Source organism: Acanthamoeba castellanii (assembly GCF_000313135.1).
Source record: "Acanthamoeba castellanii str. Neff unplaced genomic scaffold scf7180000084730, whole genome shotgun sequence".
NCBI lineage: Eukaryota > Discosea > Longamoebia > Acanthamoebidae > Acanthamoeba > Acanthamoeba castellanii.
In genome coordinates, this window is record NW_004457598.1 from 80236 (window position 1) to 99038 (window position 18803).

General features: G+C 59.0%; 9 protein-coding genes and 1 pseudogene across 9 annotated transcripts; 4 read left to right on the forward strand and 6 right to left on the reverse strand.

Moving 5' to 3' along the window:
* Positions 1–81: 81 nt before the first annotated feature.
* On the forward strand, positions 82–660 carry ACA1_384670 (uncharacterized protein; the record flags this gene model as incomplete). Its single annotated transcript, XM_004347064.1, has 2 exons — positions 82–154; positions 308–660. 2 exons carry the CDS (start codon positions 82–84, stop codon positions 658–660), a joined length of 426 nt encoding a protein of 141 aa, XP_004347114.1.
* A 636-nt stretch (positions 661–1296) lies between these two features.
* On the reverse strand, positions 1297–1840 carry ACA1_384680 (uncharacterized protein; the record flags this gene model as incomplete). Its single annotated transcript, XM_004347065.1, has 3 exons — positions 1297–1381; positions 1493–1589; positions 1726–1840. 3 exons carry the CDS (start codon positions 1838–1840, stop codon positions 1297–1299), a joined length of 297 nt encoding a protein of 98 aa, XP_004347115.1.
* Positions 1841–2466: 626 nt separating this feature from the next.
* Positions 2467–5771, reverse strand: ACA1_384690 (glycogen phosphorylase 1, putative; the record flags this gene model as incomplete). The annotated part of the gene is made up of 4 exons (XM_004347066.1): positions 2467–3447; positions 3576–4974; positions 5066–5183; positions 5615–5771. The coding sequence occupies 4 exons, from the start codon at positions 5769–5771 to the stop codon at positions 2467–2469; spliced, it is 2655 nt and encodes an 884-aa protein (XP_004347116.1).
* Positions 5772–7157: 1386 nt separating this feature from the next.
* Positions 7158–9779, forward strand: ACA1_384700 (transporter, major facilitator subfamily protein; the record flags this gene model as incomplete). The annotated part of the gene is made up of 12 exons (XM_004347067.1): positions 7158–7181; positions 7278–7589; positions 7653–7759; positions 7837–7976; positions 8067–8211; positions 8289–8478; positions 8581–8709; positions 8799–8896; positions 8994–9195; positions 9343–9442; positions 9498–9581; positions 9667–9779. The coding sequence occupies 12 exons, from the start codon at positions 7158–7160 to the stop codon at positions 9777–9779; spliced, it is 1644 nt and encodes a 547-aa protein (XP_004347117.1).
* Positions 9780–9945: 166 nt separating this feature from the next.
* Positions 9946–11953, forward strand: ACA1_384710 (transmembrane receptor family protein; the record flags this gene model as incomplete). Its single annotated transcript, XM_004347068.1, has 5 exons — positions 9946–10107; positions 10245–10389; positions 10507–11181; positions 11255–11423; positions 11509–11953. 5 exons carry the CDS (start codon positions 9946–9948, stop codon positions 11951–11953), a joined length of 1596 nt encoding a protein of 531 aa, XP_004347118.1.
* Positions 11954–12191: 238 nt separating this feature from the next.
* ACA1_384720 (major vault protein) lies at positions 12192–12677 on the forward strand (the record flags this gene model as incomplete). Its single annotated transcript, XM_004347069.1, has 3 exons — positions 12192–12299; positions 12374–12478; positions 12573–12677. The coding sequence occupies 3 exons, from the start codon at positions 12192–12194 to the stop codon at positions 12675–12677; spliced, it is 318 nt and encodes a 105-aa protein (XP_004347119.1).
* Positions 12678–12814: 137 nt separating this feature from the next.
* Positions 12815–13245, reverse strand: ACA1_384730 (annotated as a pseudogene).
* Positions 13246–13495: 250 nt separating this feature from the next.
* ACA1_384740 (uncharacterized protein) lies at positions 13496–15659 on the reverse strand (the record flags this gene model as incomplete). Its single annotated transcript, XM_004347070.1, has 2 exons — positions 13496–13656; positions 13751–15659. The coding sequence occupies 2 exons, from the start codon at positions 15657–15659 to the stop codon at positions 13496–13498; spliced, it is 2070 nt and encodes a 689-aa protein (XP_004347120.1).
* Positions 15660–15760: 101 nt separating this feature from the next.
* On the reverse strand, positions 15761–16815 carry ACA1_384750 (SH3 domain containing protein; the record flags this gene model as incomplete). Its single annotated transcript, XM_004347071.1, has 4 exons — positions 15761–15887; positions 15977–16207; positions 16231–16244; positions 16390–16815. The coding sequence occupies 4 exons, from the start codon at positions 16813–16815 to the stop codon at positions 15761–15763; spliced, it is 798 nt and encodes a 265-aa protein (XP_004347121.1).
* Positions 16816–17411: 596 nt separating this feature from the next.
* On the reverse strand, positions 17412–18562 carry ACA1_384760 (EF hand domain containing protein; the record flags this gene model as incomplete). The annotated part of the gene is made up of 6 exons (XM_004347072.1): positions 17412–17536; positions 17645–17757; positions 17841–17886; positions 17969–18030; positions 18145–18226; positions 18493–18562. 6 exons carry the CDS (start codon positions 18560–18562, stop codon positions 17412–17414), a joined length of 498 nt encoding a protein of 165 aa, XP_004347122.1.
* Positions 18563–18803: the final 241 nt, after the last annotated feature.

The window sequence follows — 18803 nt, forward strand, 5'->3', positions numbered from 1 at the left end:
GTGGTTCCCATTGGGCAAGCGCATTGCAGGGCGTCAAACCCGTTTTTCTTTTTGTCGAACGCCACAGAGGGAACGAGCAGGATGCTGGACGAAGGGCACAGTGCGAAGGAGGTCGCCAAGGCCATTCAAGCAAAGCGCCTGGACCTCGCGCAAGGTGCACTGACCTGAAATAACATTGTTGTTATTACTATTTTAATTAATTTTAATCATTAAATTATTTAAAATAAGTAATTTCCCTCACCCCGCGCAAACCGACCAGCTCGAGCGCAGCTTCGTCGACATCTATCAGTGGGTGCTCACCCAACAGCCCATCCCCTCTCCCGGCCCGCTCACCGAGACCGCCGCTTCTTCGCCCGCCTGTTGGCCGAGCGGGCCGCCACCACCGACGCCACCACCGACCCCCTCGCCGCCGACACCACCGCCACCCCGGTCAGCGGCATATCGTGGCGCGTGCTGTCGTGCATCCGCCTCAGCACCGGGATGCCGCCTGATGCGTACATGTACGTTCATGGCTTGGTGGCCTCACTCGCGCTCGACTTCATGACGCCCGACCAGTTCGAGCGCACGCTGGAGCGCGACCCGGCGACGGCGGCCTACGTCGAGGGGTTCGCCCCGACCGACCCTGCGTCGATGCCGCGCGAGACGCGCGCTACGCGTTGAGCTTCCTGGCTAACTTGAACACCAGCCTCTACCGGCGCTCGAAGCGAGCCATGGAGCACCATGCTGTCGAGGCGGCGACCACGGCCACAACTGCGACCACCGACGAATAGGATACAGCTTGGTCGTGTCCACCACAACATCACCACTACGCGATAAGCTACAGTTTTGCTTGTATTTTTTATTTTTTCTGTTGCATCAACAAAGATGGAAGACGAAGCAAGAAGAGAGCAGGACAAGACTGGCCCGAGTAAGCCGAACCCACCTGCAGGGTACACTCGAGAGGGCACTACTCCAGCAGGAGGCCACCCAAAGTAAGTGCCCCTCTTCCGCAACCATTGAAAGATGCGTTGCATCATCTTTCACACAATGACTTTGGGTGCGAAAGGGAGGGCAAGGCAAAGCCGGCGATGCCACCAATCGACACCAGCGCCTGCGCGGCCTGTGGCATGGGCTAAACCGGCGGAGAGAGGACCTGCACGCCACCTGATGCACCACACCCGCACACGTGTTGCTGGCTCAACATGCAACACGCGCCCTTCGTGTGCAAGCGTTGGTGCTGGCTCAATGTTGTTGAGTGAACGTTTCCTGGTTGTGTGTACATTGCTCTCTCGACTGGCCCGGACTTCTTCATTCGTGTTAGTAACTGCCACGCTTGAGTCGCTGCTCCTCTTCCCAGCGTCGGATGCGCTCGTTTTGCTGTTCCCGTCGCTGGTCGAACCCTCTGTGTTCGTTCATCACGTCGTCACGTGGTTGATACAAGGTGGCGGTGGGGTGAGCAACAAGAAGGAAGAAGTGGCATCAAAGAGGGAGAAGAGATGAGAACGATGCGTACCTGCCAATGAGCCAAGCACCGTGGCCGAGGAAGAAGGCGATCATGGTGCCGAACGCCACGTCTCTAATCTTCGGGTACGGCCGCAGGGCAATGCGCACTGCCAACACAACGATGAATATAAATAATGGTCATTTTATTTTAAAGAGGAAAATAACAAAAAAAAAGATCAATCGACTCAAATTAAATTGAGCGATTTGTGACGTAAATGAACGGACAAGCACTTTAGAGTGTACCTAGGGGAAGGAGAGGTGCGCCGAGAAGGGGCGTCATGTACAACCAATTGATGCCGCCCTCTTCCGTTTGGGGCTGAGGGGCAATGTTCCTGTGTTCTTCTCCCTGTTGCGCCATCTCTTCTTTGATGTCTTCTCCTATGCAAAATCTCCGTATGCCGGATCGTGCCTCCTACGCTTGATTGTTTTGAAGATTGAGCGATGAAGCGTAAAAGTCGCGAACAAGCGTTTCGTTACGCGCCTAGGCCCTTATGGCGACTTTGACGTCTTCCTCAAGTCCGATGGACCGATACCTGGAAAATGGGTCCTGGTAGCGTTCCTCAACACCTCCACGACATCCACCCAACACTAAAGAAGAAGACCGAGGCCCCAGAGCAGAATGATAAAGATGAAGAAGAAAGAGCTGCAAGCCGGGACGTTGGTGAAGAATGGGCAGTAGTTTAATCGTATTAACGAAGAAGCCGTCGTACAGGGTGTGTTGACCGGGCGAGGCCTCCCGCTCGAGCGATACTTTATACAAGGTGCTCGTCGGGGGCTGATGATGCTCGTCGCCGGTCACGAAGAAGAGAAGGTCTAAAATGATAAGAACTAAAAAGAAGAAGAAAAAATGGAAAGAGGTATGAACAAAAAAAAGGAGGTCGAAGCGAAGAAGACGGCCGTGATGGTCATCAGATGTTGTCGTTGTTGTCGTCGTCGTCGTCTCCGGTCTCGCCCCCGTATGATGATGAAGGCTCTTGCAGCAGCTTAGGACCTGGGGCTGGTCGAGCGACAGGCCTGGATGTCCCAGATCTTCTTGGCGTACTTGTGGATGGTGCGATCGGAGGAGAAGGCGGCGGTGCCGGCGGTGGACATGATGGACATGCGGAGCCACCTCTTGCGGTCCTTCCAGGCCTCGTCGACCTCGGCCTGGGCGCGGAGGTAGTCCTGGAAGTCGTGGGAGAGGAGGTAGCGGTCGCGGCCGTCCTGGAGGGAGAAGATGAGGGGCTCGAAGGTCTTGGCGTCGCCGAAGATGCCGAGGCCGATCATGCGGAGCACCTCGGCGAAGCGCTTGTCCATCTTGAGCGAGCCGTCGCGCAGCTTGGCCTTGAGGCCGTCGATCTCCTCGGCGCGCGCGCCAAAGATGAACATGTTGTCCTCGCCGATGTGCTCGCGGATCTCGATGTTGGCGCCGTCGAGCGTGCCGATGATGAGGGCGCCGTTCATGGCGAACTTCATGTTGCCCGTGCCCGAGGCCTCGGTACCGGCCGTCGAGATCTGCTGCGAGAGGTCGGTGCCGGGGATGATGATCTCGGCCTGGCTCACGCTGTAGTTGGGGATGAAGACCACCTTGAGCAGGTCGCCGATCTCCGGGTCGTTGTTGACGACGTTGGCCACGTTGTTGGTGAGCTTGATGATGAGCTTGGCCATGAAGTAGCCCGGCGCGGCCTTGCCGGCGAACATCACCACGCGCGGCACCACCTGGCGCCGCTCCTCGGGCTCCATGCGCTTGATGGTGCGGTAGCGGTCGATCACGCACAGGATGTTGAGCAGCTGGCGCTTGTACTCGTGGATGCGCTTGATGTGCACGTCGTAGATGGCGTCGAGCGAGATCTCGATGCCCATCACCTTCTGGATGTGCTTCTGCAGCCGCATCTTGTTGATCCGCTTGACCTCGAGCCACTTGCGCTGGAACTCGGCATCATCGGCGAACGCGCGCAGCTTCTCCACCGGGCGCATGTCCAGGGTCTGTTTGTTGTTGCACACAAGCCAACCGATCGATTGTCAGACACCTGTGGGTGGTGTGTGTTGTGTGTGTGTGTGTGTGTGTGTGTGTGTGTGTGTGTGTGTGTGTGTGTTGTTGTCAAAAAACGTACCCAGCTGTCATCCTTGATGGTGTCGGTGATGAGACGGGTGAGCGAGGGGTTGGACTGCATGACCCAGCGGCGCGGGGTGACGCCGTTGGTCTTGTTCTGGAACTTGCCGGGCCACACGTCGTAGAAGTCGGGGAAGACCAGGGTCTTGACCAGCTCCGAGTGGATCGCGGCGACGCCGTTGACCGCGTGCGAGCCGACGATGGCGAGGTTGGCCATGCGCACCATCTTCTCGGGGCCCTCGCGGATGACCGACAGGCGGCTGATCTTGTCCATGTCGCCGCCGAAGCGGGCGTGGATCTTCTCGAGGAACTGGTAGTTGATGTCGTAGATGATCTGGAGGTGGCGCGGCAGCAGGCGCTCGACGAGCCACACGGGCCACTCCTCGAGGGCCTCGGGGAGCACGGTGTGGTTGGTGTAGCCAAAGGTGCGCTTGGAGATCTTCCAGGCCTGCTTCCACTCGAGGCCCTCCTCGTCGACCAGCAGGCGGATGAGCTCGGGGATGCCGAGGGTGGGGTGGGTGTCGTTGAGCTGGATGGCGACCTCGTCGGAGAACTGGCGGAAGTGGTCCACCTTCTGCTTCATCGACAGCTGCGCGTAGAGCTCGAGGTTCTTGCCAAAGTGGCGGCGCTTGAAGCGGTTGAGGATGTCCTGGAGCGTGGCCGAGACGAAGAGGAACTGCTGCTTGAGGCGCAGCTCCTTGCCGTTGTAGTGGTGGTCGTTCGGGTAGAGCACGGAGGTGATGGTCTCCGTGCGCACCTTGTTCTCGAACGCGCGGCCGTACTCGCCGGCGTTGAACGCCGCCAGGTCCATCTCGTGCGGGGTCTTGGCGCTCCACAGGCGGATCGAGAGCGTGTTGTTGGTGCGGTAGCCGGGCACCAGGTTGTCGTAGGCCTGCGCCATGACCACCTCGCCGCCGGTCCACTTGTACTTCTTGTAGCCCACCTGGATCACCTCGCCGTAGAAGCGCACCGGGTAGACGACGTCCTTGCGCTCCACCTCCCACGGGTAGCCGTTGCCGCCCGTGAGCCACGCGTCGGCCGTCTCCACCTGGTAGCCGTCGACCACCTTCTGCGTGAAGATGCCGTAGGTGTAGCGCAGGCCGTAGCCCCAGGCCGGGTAGTTGAGCGTCGCGAGCGAGTCCATGAAGCACGCGGCCAGGCGGCCCAGGCCGCCGTTGCCCAGGCCGGCGTCGCACTCCTCCTCGTAGAGGTCCTCCAGCTTGTAGCCCAGGCGCTTCATGGCCTGCGCGTACTCGGACAGGAGCTCGAGGTTGCTGATGGTGTTCTGCATCGAGCGGCCGATCAGGAACTCGAGCGACAGGTACGACGTCTCCTTGACGCCCTGCTCCTCAAAGTGCTTGTGCGTCGCGTGGAAGCGCTCGAGCAGCTTGTCGCGCAGGCTGTGGTTTTGGTTGGCGCCAACCGGGCGTGAGCCACAGCCCACAAAGGCGAGAAAAGAATGGGGAAAAGAAAAAGGAAAAGAAAACGTACACAAGGGTGAGCGCGCGGTAGACCACGGCATTGGAGATCTTCTCAGGGTTCTGAGGCGGAATGGCGATCGTGTTCTTGACGTGCCTCACGAAGTCAGCCAGAAGCTCCTCCTGTTGGGCTGTTGAAAGTGGAAAGAGGAAGAGAACGGGTGGGTTAGTTTTCCTTTGTTGCGAGTGCGGAGTTTACAAACATGCGTTGTTCTGCGGACCAATTGCACGCTTCCGATTCATGAAATTTGTGGCGTATTTCAATTTCGTTTCGGGTCCAAAACTCCTAACGGCCTCGTGGCTCGCGCGTTCCATTTCAAATAACATGTTCGGCGTAGAAAATTAAATGATAAAAAAGAAAAGTTGTTGATTATTATTACTGACGAGTCGGTGTCAGACTTCGTGTCTCGGCGGGGAGTGGGGGAGAAAGCGGAACAGACAAAGACAAATAAACAACAAAACAATAGTCTGCTTGCAACGCAAAAGTGATTATTGTAGTGATGAGGGGCGCTTGCGGGGAGGGGTTGCGGGGTAGAGATGATTGGAGAGGGGAGGGGCGTACCGACGTCGTCGGCGGTGGGTTCGGCCGCAGCGGCGGACTTGGTGCGGTTGGTGGGGGCGGTGAGAAGCTTCCAGATGTTCTGCTTCTGCTCGTCGAGGAGGACCTGGTCCTGCTGCTCGTCCTGGTACTTGTTGTGCTGCATCATCGAAGTCGCCATTTTTTTTTGGATGTGTTTGGTCGCGTAAAGTGACTTGGAGCCGGAGTAGAGACGAAGAAGAGATGGGGGATAGATGGGAGTGCGCGAAGATGAAAGATGAAGCTGGAGGAGAAGAAAAAAAGAAAAGAGATGTTCTACTTTTCTAGCTACTGGAGTTGAGTGTGTGGAGTATCTCTGAGCCTTCTGGCTGTGGCGCTTGTTGTGTGACGCTGGGAGGTTTAGTTGGTGTCTGGTAGGAGACGAGGTCCGGTTTTGTGGTCGGTCCTTGGGCGGAGAAAGAGACGGCAAAGGGCGGACTTACTAGAAATGATGCGGAAATTTCAGCAAAAATATCGAATTTCGCGGCCTGACCAGTCAGATGGGCGGCAACCGTGGAAATTCCTGGCGGTCGGTGGCGCACGGGAGTACGCCGTGGCTGGCGACTGGTCGCGTGGCCGACGCGGCGGAAGTGAACAGGGCGTGGGTGCGGGAGCGTGCGCTGGTTTCTGCGCCACCTTTCCCCCTTCTCGTTCTCCCTCCTGTAAGCAGAGAAGGCCATTTAGGCCCATTGGCGCTGGCCGCGAACACTCACGAGTGAGGCCTCCTGTAACGCCCACTACGAGACATGCGTGATCGGAGGGAAACCAACGAGCACAGCCAGTGGGAAAGCCTTTGCGCCTGGCGCGTCACAGGAGTTGTACCTCACCAAGCAAGTGCCAGAGAATGTAGATAAAGAGCAATAAAATCCACAAATTGTTTACGTGCCTTGTTGGCATGTGGCGGAGTATGAGTAGTATCCGCCCAATGACCAGTTGCGACAACCATGTTTGCAACTGATGATCTAAGATGATGGCCGTTGGAGGATGAGAATGCCCGGATTCCACTCATTCCTCCAATTTTTTGGCATAGCCGCCTTACCCAACAACAACCCCGGCCCAACCGAGAGAAACTTCCTCTGCTCTCTGCTGTTCACCTCGCCGTATCGGGGTCCTGTTGCGGGCAGCTCCGGGCGAGACGACGGGGCCATCACGTCCGCACCACTGCACCACAACAACGACAAGTGCTGCCCCTCGTTGGCTGGGAAGTGCGCACTTACGCAGGGCCAAGTGCCCCTTAGGAATTGAGAACAACACAGAAGTTGCGGGCACTGCACAAGAAGGAAGCAAGCAAGGAACAACGAACAACGAACGACGCACGAGCAACAGCAAAGGTCATACCCACCAAACGTTTTGCCTCCCTTCCCGGGTTGCTGGTGCTGCCACCAAAGCGCAAGTGAGTACGGAATAGCTGTTCTTACAGGATTAGAGGGTATGCCCAACCATCCTCTATCCTTAGCCTCGATTTACGGAGCATTCTGCTTCATCTTGCCAGCCATCCACAATCTTTCCACTTCTTTCCATTTATAAAATGCTCTTATCTGCAGGCACGCCCGTAGGACTACACACCACACCACAAAAGATGAACGACTACGGCGATAGAGAGCAGAGCATGCAGGAGCTGTTCGGCGGAAGGCCGGCCAATCCGCAGGTTCGCAACTTCGAAGATGACGACGAGGACGGTTGGGGGCTCAACATCAACGACCGCGGACGACATGGGGGCGACTACGACTACGATGGCGACATCGACGACGCCCTCCTCCTCCACCCCGCCAAGCGAAAGCGATGGTACGACCGCGTGTTAGACTTCCTCCGCGCCCACTGGCGACCTCAGGTGTTGGCCGTGCTGTTCATTCTGTTCCTCGCCGAGGCGGCACGAGGCATCGTGCTACCCACCATCTCGACCTACGTGGACAAGGCACGGCCCTCGACTCACCCTTTCTTCGCCTCCACATCCTTCCTGGTCCGCACGCACTCATTTTGTCACCGCACACGCACACGACACAACACACACACAACACTTCAGGTGGGCGGCGACAAGTCACAACTCGGGTTGGCCATCTCCCTCTTCTCCGTCGGCCGATTGGTGGGCGCTCCCGTGCTGGGTTGGTGGTACAGTGTGAACCACTTCTTGTGCGCCCATCGCACGTGCGTGTGTAAGGCCCTGCGACTGATCGCCACACCTCCTTCCTCCTTCCCCCAAAATGAAGGTACAACAAGCGAAGCGCCCTGGAGGTGCTGACCGTTGCGCTGCTGATCGGTGTGGCGGGCAACATCATGTTCTCCTTTGCCGCGGTGAGCGGAATCTACGTGCTCCTCATCTCGCGTGTCATCATCGGTTTCTCCACCGGTAAATGACCATCCATCCTCCCAGCGCCTGGTCTAGCCAGCATTTTTAACACACACACACACACACACACACACACACACACACACACAGGCACGCTGAGCGTGGCGCGGGCTCATATTGCGGCGCAGACGACCAAGGACGAGCGAACGCGCTTCATGGGCTACGCTGGTGCGGTGCAGTTCATCGGTTTCGGACTCATGCCCGGCGCCAACATTATGTTCTCCAATGTCGACGTGTACGCTCTTTGCTTCTGCGTTCCATCATTGTGTGTCGTGCACATGCGCGGTTCTTATTGATTTTTGCGAATTGCAGCAACATCGGGGAGATGCCGCTCAACTCGCTCACGGCGCCCGGCTTCGTGATAGCCGTGCTCAACATCATCGCTCTCGTGCTGGACTTTGCTCTCTTTTCCTCCTACTTTGCGCCCACGCCCGCTGACGATCGCGCCACTATCGTGGTGCCTCACAACGGCAACGGCAAGGGCAACGACAAGCACGAACAGGTACCTGTCGCAGCATGTGAGCTGTCTTTATCTGGAACCTTGATTGACCAATGTGCCCGTGTGTTCTGTGTGTGTGTGCCGCGTGCCGTGCGATTGCAACAGAACGCCCGGGGGAGAACAGAGAGCAAGCCACCGCACAAGCCTCACGAAGACGTTGAGGCCTTCTCAGCTGACGGCGAACCAGAAGAACATAGGTCGTGGTGGCACGGCAAATGGTCCCACGACACCAAGGTTCGTGTTTTGCCTTCGTGTCGTGTCGTGTCGTGTCGTGTCGATCTTAACTGATTGGTACTGTATGCATCATTTGGCGATTCGATCAGTTGATGGTGGTGGGCGCGATTGTTTATATCGTCCTCAATTTCGTTGCGCGAGGCGTTCTCTCCCTTCTCGAAACGCTGGGCACGCCAATTTTCCTCGAGTACGTGCCACCGTTCTTCTTCGCCAACAACACTTTTGAGCACTGCTCGCATCACTGACACACACACGCACACACGCACACACCCACCCACCAACAGGGTGTTTGATGGCACCGACACGACCGACGCTTCACATTTCTATCTCATTTTGGGCGTTTTGGGTCTGTCCGTCTACTTCGGGCTCGGGTTCGCGCGGAAGATCGCCAGCGAGATCGCTATGCTCATCTTCGGCTTCATGCTCATCGGCGCCGGCCTTATCACCCTCGCCATAGTCGAGCGAGAAAACCTCAACAAAATTCAGGTACGCCGGCGTGTGCGTGCATCGATATCTGATGTCTGCTTAGGCTCCGTGCGTTTGTGTTGTGTTGTGTGTGTGTGTGTTGTGTGTGTGTGTGTGTGTTCGTTCTACGTTGTGGACCATTACCAACACGTGCTTTTAATTCCTCAGTTCGTGGGCGGCTGCGCCCTTGTGCTCTCCTTCGGCTCGCCGATTGTACAGACCGTCATCCTCTCCTCTTTCTCCACCGTCCTCGGCTCGCAGCCGCAAGGTACATTCTCTCGCCAGCCCAGCCCGCTTTGCCTCACTGACCTCTTTGGCTTCAGGCACGCTGATGGGCCTCATCACCATGGCCGGCTCGGTCGGTCGCATCGTATTCCCTCTCTCGATCAGTGTGCTCGACGAGCAGGGTATGCCTACGTTCTCACCACGACACACACACACAACACGCTCTAACCGTGACGGCTTGGCTAGGTTCGTTCGTTGTGGGCGCAGTGCTCAGCGCGGTGTGCATCGGTGGCATCCTGTGCTACAGCACGTGGGTCCGGTGTCTGTCCCGGCCCTCCCACCGATTCGTGATCGGCTTCCCCGAGCCCATCCACTCCTGACCCTCGAGGCCCCCTCTCTCTTCTGGTTCTCTTTGTCCATATTTCTTCCGACATTTATGACTTCGCCAATCACGACCACTTTTGAGATTTGTCAACCCACTTTTCTTTGGCCGCACAACCAAGGAGGAAGCAGCAGAGTCGAGCAACTAGACTCCCAACAGCTCACATGACGTGCCTGGGCGTGGCGGGGGTGGCGGCCCTCCTCTTGATGCTGGTGGTCGGCGGAGCGTGGGCCAACGTCTTCCTGCACAACCCTCGTGGAAGTAACAACCGCCTCAACGAAGAGACCACAGACCGCGCCAATGCCAACCGCATGTTCGATAGCCAGGTACCACCTACGCTTGACGTACCCGTTACAATAATGTTCATCTTCACTGCTATTGTGCTTCTAATGGAAAAATGAAATCGTTCCACACACACACGAGCCAGAACACTGGCAGGGGTGGGTACGCCTGGGGTCCGAAGATGTACTACTACGCCGGCTCGCAGTTGGAGGTGGAGTGGACGAGCGAGCACGGCTGCGGTCCGGACAGCGAACAGCCCAACGTGCACTGCGACGTCGTCCTGCAGTACATGTGCGGCGACGAGGTGCGCGACGGGCTCACCACCGGTACGTGTGCAGGCTTGGTGATGAAGACGACCACGACGAGCGTTCGGCTTTGATATTGACGTCGGTGAAATTGGTCGCGCTCGTGCTTGCTTTGTGTGCGAATCGACGAATGCATAGACACAATTCCCGATGACCCCGCCGAGTACAACGCCAAGGGCGCCGACAAGCTGAACAACAACGGCAAGCTGGCCTATGTGTACGGCATGCACGAGCCCTACGCATACTACCAGGACTGCCATGTGCGCCAGCGCAACCGCGGCCTGTTCCTAGCGGACGTCGTGATGCCCGGCGGCCCCGGCGCCGATGCGCGCAACACCCGCCAGAACCCGGGCGGTGCGCGCTCGGGATTCGAGTGCCCCGAGGAGCGGGACTACTACCCCTACTGGCACCCGGCCCCGTGGCGCGACATCGCCGTGCTCACATCGAACGTGTCGCGCTGCGACTACTACCGGGCCAACTCCCAGAACGTGGTCGGGCGCGGCTATTGCTACGCTTGGCCGGCGGCCAACAACGCGCGGGACTGCGCGGCCCTCGGGGGTAAGTGGGTGACGGCGCCACCGAACGGGGGCGGCCCGGTGGACTGCCGCGCGGCACCGTACGCGCGCGACAATGGGCTCGGGTGGGTGTCGGCCTACAACTGGACCATCCCCCACGACGCACTTCACGAAAGCTGCGTGCTGCGCCTGCGGTACAACATCTCCGTGGGCGACTACGACGGGTGGAACACGTACAGCGACCAAAACGAGTGGAATCCGTTCGGCAACAAGTGTCCCATCACGCGCGACCCCACCGGTGAGTACTCACTCGCACACGCACCACCGCACATGCACGCCTGCGCAAATAGCTGACACTTTCGTGTGTGCAGTGCAATTCGACACGGAGGACACGCCGGTGATCAGCGCCCGGAACCTCACGCTCGCGCTAGACACCCGCCAGACCGGTAGGACATTCCAGGACAGGAGTTACACCTTCGCGATCCGGCCACGCCCCGCACACGTTGGACCCAACGACAGAATCGTCAACCTGAACGTCAAGTACGCGTAATCGAGATGAGTTGCGCGTGTGCGATAGTGTGCGTGTTGTCTCATTTTGGCTGGACCTGGACTATGTGCCACACAGGGGCAAGCGCGGTACCTTGACGCAAGTCTTTCCGGCCGTGATGTACGACTTTGTGCCGAACTCGCTCTACATGCGGCCCGGCGACTACCTGCACCTCCAGTGGACCGGCAGCACCTTCAACCCGGCCAACAACGAGGGCGAGGGCACCTACGGCACGGACATCACCAACCTGGTCCAGGTTGCGGACCTGTACCACAACGTCCCTCTCAACTTCTCCGACCCGCGGCACTTCTTCGGGGAGAAGGCCCGACTGGCTCTGGCCCACCTGAACCAGAAGGGCTGCGACACGCTGGCACAACTCCTGGCCCGACACGGCCCAGACCAGGAGGCCATCAACCGCGACCCGCGCAACTGTGCCAAGCTCAACATGGCCAGCACCTACCAGGACCAGGGGCTGCACCAAGTCCACAGCTCGCTTCAGGGTAAAGTTCAGCTTCGCTGCTGATGCAGGCATGTACAAGTGATTGAGCCTGCCTAACTGTGCTGTGTTGTAGGTCTCTATATGTTCATCAGCACGAGGAACAACAACTTCAGCAAGAGAAGCCAGAAGCTGAAGATCACAGTACTGCCCGACCAAGAATGAAAAAGCCTTACACGCTACACCAGCCCAACCGCTTCTCTCTTTTGACTAACAAAAATCAATATATAAAAAATAAATATAAAATAGAATAAAGAATGCGCAAATGGCATCTAACAGCTGCAGCGTGCCGCCCAACCACTACATCCATGTGGAGGATCGCAACACCATGATTACCCGACTCGAAGTGGGGCCCCTCACCTTCACCCCCAAGGTGGGCCACAACCCACACCACGGCTGTTGTTTTTATTTTGCCTCTTCTTACACTCGTGGGGGGGGGACGCACAGGTGCAGGAGGACGTGGTGCTGGGTCCCACGCCGATGGTGTTGGTGCCGCGCGACCACCACTGCGTAGTGCGCAACCCTGCCCTGCGGGACGACACAGGCGCCGTGGTGCTGCACTCCCCCCAAGCTCACACGAGACTGCTGCGTGGCCAGGTCTACTACTCCTTGAGTTGTTCTAGTGCTCACCAAGTGGCGGCCGTAGGTGGTGGACAAGCACGGGATGGTGCGCCTGAAGCACGGCGATCGAGAGCTGCGCTTCTTCACGGGCGAGCCCTTCCCTCTCTACCCCGGCGAGGAGCTTGAGTGACTCTCACTCGTACGCAGTGTGCGCTCGTCGTCATCGTCATCATCATGTGATGAAAGTGACGAAGGTGGTCGTTTCTTGTTATGGTGTCCAAGCACATGAATGTGTTCTCCCGCGTGTGGCGTCATGGCGGTGCCCACTCAACGGTAGAAGTCGATGAGCGTGAGGAGGCCGCCCTTGGCGAAGAGTTGCAGCGCGGTGTCGCTGAACGAGAGCACGAGGCCGCCCTGCTCGAAGGCGAAGCGCGAGAGGACGTCGGGTCTCTCCTTCAGCTGCACCGTCTCGCCCGAGTCCTGCGTGAACATGGCGCCTGACAAAGGGACAACTGGTGAGCAGAAGAAGGAGAAGGAGAAGAAGAAGGAGAGAAGGAGAAGACACCTTCGAGAGAAGCCTGGGTCCAGGGGCGCACGATGATGGTGCGCTGGGCGTTGATGACTTCATCGTGGTTGGTGAAGCGCAGCTTGAGTATGCCTCCGTGCTGGGCCTCGACCACAACTGCACCAAGACCCGAGTCCACAGTGGCCTCGCCCGTGGCCGCGCCCTCCACCTGCACACGCGCTCCACAGCTCATCTTTCTCTTTCTTCTGCTCTTTCTCTTTTTGGTGATTTGTTTGCAGCATTTTGCTTTTGAGTTTCGGTTTTGCAAATAGTTTCATTTCATTTTATTTTGGTGTCCGGGCCTCTTGGGGCGGTCAGTGCGATCGTAAGAGAATGTTGTTTTATACAATTGTGAAGGTACCGCACACGTGCTACGATGGTGTGGTTGGCATCATAAAATAAAATCAGTAGTGGTAGTAGTGTACGCGGGAGGACCTGAGCTCTCAAGGCTCGGCCAACTCGGCGGTGGGCGCCACAGGGACCTCGTCAGCAGACGCCGCGGTCTGCTGCTGCTCCGGTAGCGGCGCAGCGGCCGTGCTCAGCGACAGCTTGCCTCCGCCCAAGGGCTGCGGCGTTCTTGTCCGCACCTTGGCTCGCCCACGCGCTGCTGCAAACCGGTGTCAGCGATGCACAGCACGACACTCACCATCGCACACGCACACATCACGCTCCGCACGCAGCAGATTACTGTCACGTACCGGCCACGACTGGCTTGGCGATTGTCGCTGGCGGCGAGCTCGTCTTGACGACAGCCGCGCCTGTCGGGGTCATGGCACCGTCGGCCACCTCCGTCGACATCACCGACCGCGTAGGTGGCACAAAGACGGCGGCGAGCGACGGCGGCGGCGCGTCAGAGGTGTTGCGTCGCGCCCGCGCCGGGCTGTTCTCCGGCAACAACGCTCCAGCAGCAGCAGCAGCAGCATTAACAGAGGTGGTGGTGGTCGAGGCGCTACTCATCATGGCGGCGTCGAAGTGTGTCGCTTGCGGGGGCGAGTTGAAGGTAGCCGACCTCGCCGGCACCCCGTCCTTGTTCTTTCGCGAGAGAATGATCGGCGCGCCCTCCTTGAACTTGCGCGTCGTGCCCCCCGACGCAGCGCCCTGCGGCGATGTCGACAGAGGCGAATGCGACGTCGGCGATGACGACGGCGAGGTGGTGGCGGGTGAATGCAGCGGCGACAGCGGGGCCGAGTGCGACGACGGCCCGCCGGTGCTCGGGTGGACCCACGAGGGGATGGCCGGGTGCGACGAGCTCTTGGCCGTCCCACTGCTGGCCGAGTGGCCGATGGTCTTGGCCAGGGCCGCGAACGAGTGCGCCGGAGTGGTGGTCGGCTTGGAGTGAACGTTGACGTTGGCCTTGGGCGGCTGCACGGAAGGCAAATTCTTGAGCGAGACCGAGGTCGGCGCGGCCGGCTTGACCACCGCCGGCGAGGGAAGCGCCGCAAACGACTGCGATATGAAGTTGGCGTGGCCGCCGGTCCTCGCCTGCGGCACGGGCGACGGCATCGGTGACGATGGCGCCGCCGAGGCCCCGAAGAGCATCTTTCTTCGCTCCTGCACCAGGCTCGAGGTCGAGGGCGCGCCGCCCGACGTCGATGCCGACAGCGGCGGGCCGCTGCTAGTCGAGCTTGCACCGGCGAGCGTGGCCGCCGCCGCCGAAAAGCTTTGGCTGAGCGCAGCCACCTTGCTGTTCCCCGGTGTGGGCGTAGGCGAGCCGGGGGTTGTAGAGCCCGCAGCCGGCGGGTTCGACGCCTGCGCCACGCGCATCACCAGTGGGCTGGGCTTCGTCGCCGGGGGCAGCGAGTCGGGCATGGCTGGCGTGGCGGCCGGGGCCGAAATTTTGAGCGGAGCGGTTGGCGACGAGGCTGCGCCGACGCTGGGCTGCAGGGCTGGAGCGGCGGCCGCTGTTGGAAGGCGGGGCGAGGTGGCAGGCGATGGGGTGGTCGATGTCGATGGCGTGGCGGCCGGCGAGGTGGTCACCGACGACGACCGCGAGACGGAGGCCGAAGACGCCGGCGACAGCGGCACAGCCGGCGACGACGGCGAGTAGGCCAAGGGCTCCAAGGCTGGCAGAGTGGGCGCCGAGGCCGAGGTGATGGTGGACGACGCGCCGTCGAGCAGGCCGGGCGCCGGGGGGAATGAGGCAAGCGACGGCGACGCGGAGACGGTCTTGCGCGGCTGGTGCTGGGCGAGCGGCGCGGCGATCAGCGAAGGCAGGTCGCTCAGCGACGACGAGGGCGAGGCCGCGGGCGACGACAGCGGCGACGAGTACGAGTCGGTCGAGTACAGGATACCCGGCGGGTCCGGTGCCTGCGACGACTGCGACTGCGGCGGCGATGGGGCGGGCGACGAGAGGAGTACATGAGGCGACATGGCTGACTCTTCGCTGTCGCTGCGGATGATAACGGCCTGCGCGGTCATGGGCGAGGCGTCGATGACGATGGGCGACAGCACAGGGGCCACCTCACGCAGCTCGGCCCATACCTCGTCGAGCGGCGGCTCGCAGCCGGCAGTGGGCGGCAGCGGCGCCGTGCCAAAGATGAGCGACGGCGGAGGAGAGGAGAGCGGCGACGAGAATTGCGCGTGGAGCGGCGGAGGTGACCTCGGCATGCGCAGGCCGTCGTCGTCTTCATCGTCAGCAAGTTCGCGCTTTTTTCCACCACAGTTAGTTACGCTTCTATCAGGGCACGCAACACGACACGGAGACAGACTCAGCGTACCTGAGGAGTGGGAGGAGTGCAAAGGTTGACGAAGATGCGGGGGAAGAGGCCGCACTGGCCGTCCAGTCGCCCCATCCACCAATCGCTCTTCTTCTGGTCCAGCACCTCAATAATATCCCTGTTTCGTAAAAAATAAAGAGTTTAAAACTCTTTCTAAAGTTCCATTGTAATGTTCGCTTGCAACGCGTAGGGGGGGGGGCGACATACCCTTCATTGAAGCTGAGCTCGGAGGGTTGCTGGGCCTTGAAGTTGTAGGTGGCGACGCACAAGACGATCTCGTCGCCCGCCCCCGCCGGCAACGTCGCGGTGCGGGTCGTCGAAGTGGTGGCTGACGGCCGGTCCGCCTCGGGGGGCGGCTTGGGTGGCGCCACCCGCCGCTGGAGGGGCGTCGACTGGTGTCGCTGGAGGTGGGTCGGAAGCGGCGGGAGCGGCGGAGGACTGAGCGTGGAATCGTGGACCACAGCCGATGTCGATGCTGCTAAAGATGACGATGATGACGCTGCTGGTAATGAAGGTGAGGGCAGGGGCGGCGGTGAAAGTAGCGGGGGCGGTCGGGGCAGGAGCACGCAGCCAGAGCTGGGGGGCGCAGTCGCTCGCCGTTCGACCCCCTCGCTACCGACCGTCACCAGTGATTGGGGGAGGGGTGCCTTGCGCAGGGCGTCAGGGTCGATCAGCTCCCAGCGCTCGCGGTGGCTGCCCGGCAGGGAGTCCTTGCGCCGCTCGCCCTTGCGGCCGATGATGGTGAACATGCGCTTGACCCGCCCCGTGGGGAGCTGGGCCGCCGGGTCGACGACGGGCCGCGCGCCCAGCATCGAGGCGCGCTCCTGCGGGTCCTTGATGACGTCGGCCATGTCGCGGAAGCTGTCGTAGTCGGGATGCGAGATGACGACGTCGGTGTCGCCCCGGCTCTTCCTTCGCTCCTTCTTCTCCTTGGCTGCCTTCTTCTTCTTGTTCAGTTTGTTCTTCTTCTTACTGGCGGCCTCATCGTCTGGTTGAAGAAGGGGGTCCGGTTGGTCGGTGATGGTGATCTCTTCTCCTCGCCCCATCATCCCAGCGTGTCCATCAATTACATTCATCATCGTCGTCGCTCACTCTCTTCTCGATCTCCTTCTTCTTCCTGCTCCAGGCCTGCACAAAACAAGCTGGCCGAGGAGCTCAACAAATATAACACATGTACACACAGCCACACACTCAAACGCCTCTCGACACTCACGCAATAGACACCAAGCGGCCGCCCTTTCTCTTCCTAGGAAGGTTGCGGGTGTTTAGAGGTCCTTCCGTGTTGTTGGCCGTGTCGACCTGACACAGCTCGTCGAAGGACCTGCCGAAGGTGGGGGTGTGACCTTAATTAGGTTTCATTCCTATTAAGGGGACCACGCCCGAGCTTGCTAAGGAGTGGGCCGTAGTGCCTTTACCCGTTTCGTTCCTTGTCAACTTTTTTTTCGGAGAACGTGTCACGTAATTGCACATTGTTATTTATTTAATTATTATTTATTTATTTAATTATTAGTATTCCCCGAGGTCGAATGAAGAGATAATGCCATTTACATGAAAGAAGAGAAAGTAATGTACAGAGAAAAGGAAAGGTAAGTGTAGGGCAAGGGAGGGTGGGGTTGTAGCTTGATCAACGGTGCGGCCGCGTTCAGTCTTCGTTGAAACTGTCTTTTCGGCCGAAGAGGGACGAGGTGTCGATGGTGAGGAACTGCAGGAACGAGGGATGCGCTCGCACCATCTGCTCGTACTCCTCAAACGATATCCGCCCATCGCCTGCACGCGACAACAAGAAAGAATGTGCGTGTGTGATGGTGGCGCGTGTTAGTCGCACCACGCTGTGTGCGCCGCGGCACTGTGGGGGCGTCGGTGTGATGGTTGAACCGTTGGAGTCCACTTGTGCAAAGGTGTCGTCGACCAGCGTGCCGATTTGCTCGTCGGTGAGGTCCAGCATGTTCTCGGAGAGCGCGGCCTTGAGCAGCTGATGCAGCTCGTTCCTGTGTGGCCCGGTAAAAGCAAGCTAGCGCTGAGCGAAGGAGCAGATGAGACCTCAAGCACAGTACTCGAATCGTGCACGTACCGATCGATGTTGCCATCGCCGTCGATGTCGTAGATACGAAACGAGTCTGTCGATACAATCACAATCAATGCATTGAGGGAGAGCGTAATCAGCTTTGGCTGTTGCTGTGCGCGCGGGCGCAGTGGTACATTTGATCTTCTCGTCGGTCGTCCCACGCTCACAGAACACCGATATGCCCAGACAGAACTCCCTGTTGTGCCGTAGTGGCGTGTGTGAGTGGCGTGTCGGTGGTGTTGGACGGGACTGGCCGCTGGCCACAACCCACGAACCACAACAACAACAGCAGCAGCAGCAAGAAGAGCACCTGAAGTCTATCTCGTTGTTGCCGTCCGAATCAAAGATGGTGAAGAACCGTTTCGTAAAGACCCGGTCATGGCGGCCCAGTGCTACAAACACGAGGGCGAGAATGAAAGAGTGAGTGTACCACCAACACAACAGTTGGTCTGGCCACCAGGGCAGTGGCGGGACGGTACCAGCCTGGAACTCGTTGAATTCAATCGTGTCGTCCTTTTGTATGGACGCTGACACGGCCCGGAAGCGCTCGAACAGCACCCGCACCTCTGCTTCGTTGACTGTCCAGGGTGGCGTTACTTGCACAACCATTACAGGGCCTTTTCTAAAACAAAACAACAAACAAAGATAGGAACCGTACAGTGGGTGTGCCGCGTGAGATAGGCCAAGTCTTGTGGCGGCAGCGTGGGCTTCGACTCGAGCATTCCCATCTTGACCGATTTGGCTTCAGATTTTTGTATTAATCTGTTGAAATTGAGCCTCTTCTCTGATTCAAGGCCGCTTGTTCGTGCAGATGATTGTTTCCAAAGGAATGAGCCTATACTATGAGGTACTTGCAATGGCGGTAGTATAACCAACAAGCTGGTTGGTCAAGTGTTGCTTTTTTTCCGCTTCGTTCTTGTGCTGCACTTTTCCCTGAGAAAAGCAAAAGGAAAAGAAATTCAGACCATA